At 38.4% G+C, this 7,500-nt stretch overlaps 2 protein-coding genes across 2 annotated transcripts in view; one reads left to right on the top strand and one right to left on the bottom strand.

Moving 5' to 3' along the window:
• Window positions 1-1,544: 1,544 nt before the first annotated feature.
• On the bottom strand, window positions 1,545-1,949 carry LOC138053993 (coiled-coil domain-containing protein 28A-like). The gene has a single exon (XM_068900515.1). The coding sequence runs from the start codon at window positions 1,947-1,949 to the stop codon at window positions 1,545-1,547; it is 405 nt and encodes a 134-aa protein (XP_068756616.1).
• A 162-nt stretch (window positions 1,950-2,111) lies between these two features.
• LOC138052285 (large ribosomal subunit protein eL24-like) overlaps window positions 2,112-7,500 on the top strand; it is an 8,599-nt gene continuing 3,210 nt past the window's right edge. Inside the window, exons 1-4 of the mRNA XM_068898690.1 lie at window positions 2,112-2,171; window positions 2,480-2,555; window positions 2,908-3,155; window positions 4,543-4,612. Coding sequence (XP_068754791.1) covers window positions 2,167-2,171; window positions 2,480-2,555; window positions 2,908-3,155; window positions 4,543-4,612 — 399 coding nt within the window. The 5' untranslated portion in view covers window positions 2,112-2,166. The remainder of the gene's footprint in view (window positions 2,172-2,479; window positions 2,556-2,907; window positions 3,156-4,542; window positions 4,613-7,500) is intronic.

Below are 7,500 nucleotides of genomic sequence, written 5' to 3' on the forward strand. Positions count from 1 at the left end.
AGTCTCTTATTATGTGCTTTATAGCTCAGTTAGTAGCACACTGCAATGGCATTGCAGAGGTCATGGGTTTAAATCCCATTGAAGCCTAAAGAGAAAAATTTGCTTAAATAGTCCAGATTAGTGCAAGGATCGCTTCTCCCTTTTCAATGTTCCTTTTAGGTGGAAAGGTGGCTTGTGCAATAATATCTAGTGTCGTTAAAGTACAAAAGTACAGCTAAAATGTATTTTTTCCAGCCTATCACACCACGAGGGCCTTGCAATCCTCTGAAACTTTTATCACTACACACACTATCTTAAACCTGATTGGCTAACAAGCTACATGTACGTACTTTTTCACTTAAATTCTCTTTAATTAAAAGTAAGTAAAAACAATAAAAAATAGAACAAACCCGTCAAATATTGGCATCAAAGTATCAGACATGGAATTGGAAACCACCGCACAAAACGTAAGGCCTCCGGCCTCAAACGAAAACCCTGGCCTGCTGCAGATAAAATCAACATCAAGAAACTGAAAATATTTTCATCACGATAAACTATTTTCTTGGAAGAGAAAATATCACACAGTAGTATGAAGGTCCAAATCTAAAGTCTCATAGAACAACAACCAATGTTTAGCGCTAAAGGAAATCTTACTGGAAGCCCCTAAAAGAGGCGTCCATTCAAATATGTACCATACTCAAGAGAGAGAATTATGACAAAGGAAAAGGAAACCAGACCATCTGCAGGGACCAATGTACATGTAGGCCTGTCAACCCCAGTTTACACTCGTGAGACTCTTGAATATCATATTTTGTTAAATTGTGTTCACCTTAGAGAATGACAATTTTTGTTTTCATTATTCAAGGTACCCCCCTTGAAAGTGTTTAAATTTTTCAAACACCCCCCTTTTTGCCTCTAATTTTTTGTGGGGACCCCTGATTTCTCATTAGTCTAACCTCCCCCCCCCCCCCCCCAACAAGTTTTTCCGAACGCTCCGTCGTAGCTCACCTCAACCTTAAAAATTCTTGATATATTATAACAAAAGCGTCAAGCCTCAAGCAATAGTAATAATTTATTATTGTTTATTCAATATCATGCATGTAAGCAGCCAAGTACCCCACAGCCTTAGAGTTTTTCCTGGGTAGTGATAAGCTGTAAGTTCTTTGGCCAAATGTTATTCTTTTGCTCGCATTTACGCAGAATCTTCACGATACTACAGTGTATTAATTCATACCAGAAGCTGAAGGGTTGGAGCATACAACTGCACTTTATTTATGTCACAGAGTTTTCACAGACCGATTTATTCTTAGATCGAATTTCCCGCGAATGAGATTCCCACAGGAGTGCCATGACCAATCACAAGAAACTAATTTGATGTCATTGCACCACTGAAATGGGGTTGCCTTTCTTTCATAAAAGGAAAGGTACTCTAAAAATAGACCGGTCTGCAAAAATGCCGTGATATTCCCCTACTCATCAGCTCCTGCTCTTACTACATATTTGGAACAGAAGATTCCTTCGGGTTTTGAAATCCTACATGTCCTCTTGCATAAATTCTGGTTGTATTACGTGGCACTTTCTTGATGCAAGCTTTGAACAGTGGAGCTAAGAGCCTCCAAATTCTTCATTAACTTTTCCAAGTTCGCAGCGCTTTTAGTTTCGTCTTCTTCCCCAAATCCTTCAGTAGTATCGTTCAGTTCAAAATGTAACTGTGCCAAACGTTCTTGAAGCTCTCGAACCTTATCCATCTTTTCGATAGTACAGTCCTTTCCAAATGCGTGCAGCTTTCCGTGGTTAAAATCGTGCATGAGTTCGAGCAATCCTTTTTCCATTTGTTTCACGTCTGTTCTATCAGTCAAGAACGAATGTTCTTGAATATGCGGAGTGGGCTTCGCTTGCTGTCTTTCACCCTCTTTTGATTCTCTTGACTTACTTCTACTGCTACTTGCGCCTTCCGTACTTTCAGCCATCCGTTCATACCCTTGTCCTCTCTACAACATGTGCTGATGAGCTAAAACAACTGAAAATTCAAAGCAACTAAAACATAATAACAATTTCCCAGCCTCTTCGAAAGGACGCCATATTGGAATTACCCACGATGCTCTTCAAGCAAAACAATAGCCGGTCTAAAATAACGCATGCGCACAGGAGTTTCTTCTCTTCCACCAAAATAATCATTGTACAGCGATGAAGTGAGTTGAACTAAAATCCTTTTGCATCTCGACCATAATCAACGAGAAATTAATACCTGCTGGAATTTATTCAACCAGGCATTTATCATAGTTTCAGTTACGTTTTGTGTTAACTTGACAATGTTGCCTTTTTTACCCTCAAAGTGACTTTCCTTTTGGTTTCAATACTCCTCTCGACAACATCTGTAGTCTTTCTTGTTGTCCATCTTCACAAGCCCATGGGCTTTCTCACCGTATCGGGGCTGCCGATGTTTGTCATCTATTTTCTCAATGGCTTTGAAATTAAATTATTATTGGTGTTTTTAAAGGCTCGAGTTGTGCAACTACAGTGGGTATAAAATCTATCCTGGCCATGGCAAGAGATACTGCCGACTTGATGGGAAGGTATGCGAACGAATTTTCCCATTCTTAGTTCTTGAAGCCATAATTGATACTAGTAAAGCTATGTTTCCCTTTTTTTTTAAATTTGTAAAACCTATGATTTGATACCATGAATTCATTTTGTAACGTATTGTACCAAGTACAGTGTACATGTGTTGTGCAAGTCGTATTCGACTGTCATATTAGCACGGGCATTGAATATTACATACATGAGATATAGGTCTTGACATTAGTAGGCTTAAATTAAACAATAAAGATGCTGATGTTCTGTCATTAAAAAAAGAAAAACAACGACAACAATATCTGTAATTTGATATCTGGGGTGACAATGTTCTCTTGGGTATGCATTATCTAGGTCTTCAACTTCCTCAACAAGAAATGCGAGAGGGCTCTGTTAATGAAAAGAAATCCTCGAAAGATCACCTGGACTGTACTTTATCGTCGAAAGCACAAGAAGGGTTCAGCAGAGGAAGTCAAGAAGAAGCGGACAAGACGAAATGTCAAATTCCAGCGGGCAGTGCAGGGAGCCACACTGGAAAGCATTTTAGCCAAGCGAAATCAGACGCCTGAAGTGAGAAAAGCCCTCCGTGAACAAGCAATCAGGTTAGTGCTATCATTCTTTTCACAGACATTGGAAGGTGGCCTCCTGAGATTGTACCACAGAAAAAAATAATTAAGATGTCCCGTCTTAAGGGCTCACTAGGTCATTGTTTGATTACGGTATTTATTCGATTAAGCACCCAACTTCGAATAAGCGCCCACCTCGAATAAGCGCCCACCCTGAAGGTAGAAAAAGTTATTAAGCGCCCACCACCCCACCCCCAAGGACAAGATTTCCTTACATCCATCCTGGAAGCCCTAACAGCTTCTCGCCTGACTGACCCATTTGCTTGACATTACACTGTTGGATGTCGAGGAGGAAGCACCAGAAAGTTCACTTATTGAGCTGCACGACGATAACATTGAAGTTGATTGAGAATTATGATAGCTAAAGAGACTTCTGCGAACACCGAACAATCAGTTGTTAGTTCTGGGCATACCTAAACCGAACAATGAACAGTTACAATTTATGTGCTGAACTTTTTACTTACTGAAAATGGTGAAAATTTAATAAGCGCCCAGCCTCGAATAATCGCCCACCTCGAATAAGCACCCACCCTGAAAGTCCAAGAATTGAATAAGTGGCCTGGGCGCTTAATCGAATAAATACGGTAGAAACATTTGATGGCCATTTACTTTCATAGAAAAAATAATTAAGACGTCCTGTCTTAAGGGCTCAGTAGGTCATTTTTTGATGAGTAACATTTGATGGCCATTTACTTTCACAGAAATTTTGTACATATACACAAAAACTGACAAAACAACTACAATGTTTTTCTTTCACCAATAAAAGTATTGTGGGCACTTAGGATCCCATGCTGCTTCTTCATCCTGTGTGATGCTTGCTGCTTGTGAACATTTTTCAGTGATGATATTGTGTTACCCACATTATTTGAGAACTGTGAACAGTTTACCTGAGAATAAATCTTATCTGAGAAAAATGGTTACTGCAGTTTTACCAGTAGAAAATGAAAATGAAATGCCAAGAGTGGCTGTAAATTTTGCTGATGGGCTGGGGATATTTGATGATTTTAGTACTCCTTGTACAGTAGGTGTGAAAGATTTGGTTTATTCAAGGTATGGAGTTAGGGGTAAGAATTTCAACTATGTGACTTGCATGCTTTTGTAGAAGAAAATTTACATGTATGTCTGCCCGATTCTTGGAAGAGCCCAAACGGGCTGTTATAAAGACCTTGGCAGTGCTACATGTATTTATTTGAAATTCTATCTTTTATTTACCTTTTGTCCTTACATGTCCTTTTGTTTTTGTCCTTACATGTCCTTTTGTTTTACATGTATGTCTGCCCGATTCTTGGAAGAGCCCAAACGGGCTGTTATAAAGACCTTGGCAGTGCTACATTTCTATCTTTTATTTACCTTTTGTCCTTAGGGCTGCAAAGGAAAAAGCGAAGGCTAAACAACAACAGAAGAAAGCTGCTTCTGCTGCGGCTGCTCCTAAGGTACTTTAAAAGAAGAATGTTTTTATTTTCCTGTTACCGGTAAACTTTTTTAACTGTTATGTATCAAAAAATGCACTTCACTTGGTCCCAAGGGAAAGGGGGGGTTAAGTCCTAATTTTGTGTAGCTACATGTAATTCTTTATCACAAAGTGCAGAGGTGCTTTTTTAGCTTCTCTGTAGTTAGTCCATTTAAAATAAAATGGCTGTTGATGGAAAAGGTTAACCAACAAAAACATGACAATAAGTACATGTAGAGTAAATAAAAAAATAGACTAGGTATTTGTTAAACGTACATGTAAGTCATGACTTTCTTTCTATGTAATAAAAAGGACCTTAAATATTGACAATGTAGTGTACTTACAGTATAGTTCACAATACATGTACCGTGATTTCCGGACGATTACCCGCACGAAAAACCGAAAAAATCTTGCTACTGTATTTCCGGGACAAGAAATTTTGGAGCGATGAATATTCCATGTTGTTGTTTACAAAGCAGAAGATCGATAGCATTTTCTGCTAGGAATTGGCTTTTAATAATGCAGCCTTAAACACTCCCCTTAGTCATTTCTGGTTTGTCTTGTTAAAACGATCTAAATATCCAATGTATTAACGCTAAGACTCGATAGAATACGAGTTGAAGGCCAACATCTTTACGATTGATCATTGAGCGCCATTTTGATAGGTTGAGAGAAAGTGTTAAAAATACCTGATGGGGTGGTGGTTAGGCATACCCAGGGGCAAAAGACCGGGCCTAAATAAGAAGTCGCTTAAAACGGAAAAATGCTCTATTACTCAAGCCAGGGGTAGCTAGGAACATTTCACTGATGCGCTGAACAATCTAGCAAATTTTTCACTGTAGTTAGTGTTTTATTTACACACGTGCCGACAATCACATTCTAAATAATTATGCGGTGCCGTGAAATATGTCGGCATCTTGTTTTGTAGCTTTGAGCGTGCTTTCACAAAAAATGCTTTCAATCTTTCATGTACAAAATTGAAAGGAGTGCAGGTGAGAAATGCTTTTAAATTAAGTGAAGAAAAAAGCAGTGAAATACAGTAATCACTTAAACACTATTGATTTGTTTTTCATTCAATTTGCATCGGCTTTCATTGAGGGCTTTTAGAACACTAGAATAAAACATCACACAAATCTTGAATAGGAAGCGTTTTCAGATTGAACTACGGTAACAAACAAGCTTGGCAACACGCAAGTTTTAAGGAAGCATCAGTTTAATTAATTAGTAAAGGTTTGAAATTATTTAAACAAGATTGTAAAAGATTTGTTTTGAACGGAAAAATTTGTGGCATCACAAAATAAACACATTCGCATCTTGTTACTTTTTCAGCATTGAATTGTGTCTCACGATAAACTCTTTCTTAAAATTGAAAAGGATGTGTTAAAGTGAGAAATTCGTTCTCATTTACTTTTAATTCGGTGACAAGTTGTGACATGGTCGAAGGGAAAGATTATTGTTTTTCATTCAATTTGCTTCGGCTTTCATCGAGCGGTTTTACAAAGACTACGGCAAATAAAGCATCATTTTAAAGATTGAATCAACGAACGAGGCAACACACAGATTTGAAGGAAGTGTTGGGTTAATTATCCTCATTTTAACTTGTTTCAATCTGTCAAATTCTTACCTGAGATTTAAAAATTATCGCATTACCCGCATCTTCCTATTACCCGCAGCAACCGCGGTTTACTGGAAAATTAACGCATTACCCGCAGGTAATCGGCCGGAAATTACGGTAGTTCACAAAAACAGCAACCAAAATTTAATGCTTAAGATTACATTGTCGGAAGAGTCCTGGACTAAGCTGTGAATTTCACTAAAAACTGTGACCTCCAAAGCGACAGAAGTTAAGTCGACCACGCTACCTTGTTGACTAAGCTTATCACTATGGGAGTCAGTTAAATTTTGTGGAAATGGGCACAGAGCTTCTTATAACAAAGACCATTATAAGTGAATCTACCGGGAGTGTTGCTTAAATCAGGCTGAAGTAATTCACCTGGAAGGCCAATTGGAAGTTGAAACTTGTCAATGAATAGTTCTTATCATTTTTATATACCAGAGATTACCTGCTTCTCACAAGACTCTTTTAGGGACTGCTCATCGTACAACGTTTGATAGCCCTCAGAAAACCTTGCACCTCATATTATTTTCTCAGCCCACACCCTCAGCCTTTCCCACATCGCAAACTTGGAACACACATCACTAATCTCTGATTATGACTGCTCATCATACAATGTTTGATAACCCTCAGGAAACCTTGCACCTTGTATTAATTTCTCAGCCCACACCCTCAGCCTTTCCCACATCGCACACTTGGAACACACATCACTTATCTCTGATTTCTACAAGTTTACTTAAAAGGGAACTGAAGGCAAAAAATAAGCATTTTTTATTTACACTTTAGACCATGCACAATAATGTTTTCAACTTTTTGTTGGGCATATCCGTCGTTTTTCCACCTAAAAAAATGTTATTACTCCGATTTTGGGCCATCAGCATTGCGGCTCAGAATGGAGGAGTCAGCGGTCATTTTGGCAGCTTATGACTTACAATGTGTGATATGGGGAAGACAGGCGAGAGCACCACATAAAGAAGCAGTGCTTTTGACTGATGTTTGTCGTGGATATTGAGTCTGCGAAGAAACAGCAAAACAACAAAGAAAATATCCACTACAGCACTTGTTTCTCTTGATTATGAAATCTTTGTTCCCCATATCATATGTCACAGCAGGGTGCTGATTTAGTTTTTGAGCCTGCACTGAAAAGGCAGAAAAAGCGGGAGAATTAAAGCCCAACTTTAAACGTAATTTTCTTGCAAAAAACAGAAAACGAGAAGAAATACACTTGACTTTACTTACACATATATGTTACATGT

Source organism: Montipora capricornis, chromosome 6 (genome assembly GCF_036669925.1).
Source record: "Montipora capricornis isolate CH-2021 chromosome 6, ASM3666992v2, whole genome shotgun sequence".
NCBI classification, from domain to species: Eukaryota; Metazoa; Cnidaria; class Anthozoa; order Scleractinia; family Acroporidae; genus Montipora; species Montipora capricornis.

Bases quoted from the DNA above. Each gene is read 5' to 3' on its own strand.
- LOC138053993 (XM_068900515.1), bottom strand. From the start codon at position 1,949: ATGGCTGAAAGTACGGAAGGCGCAAGTAGCAGTAGAAGTAAGTCAAGA.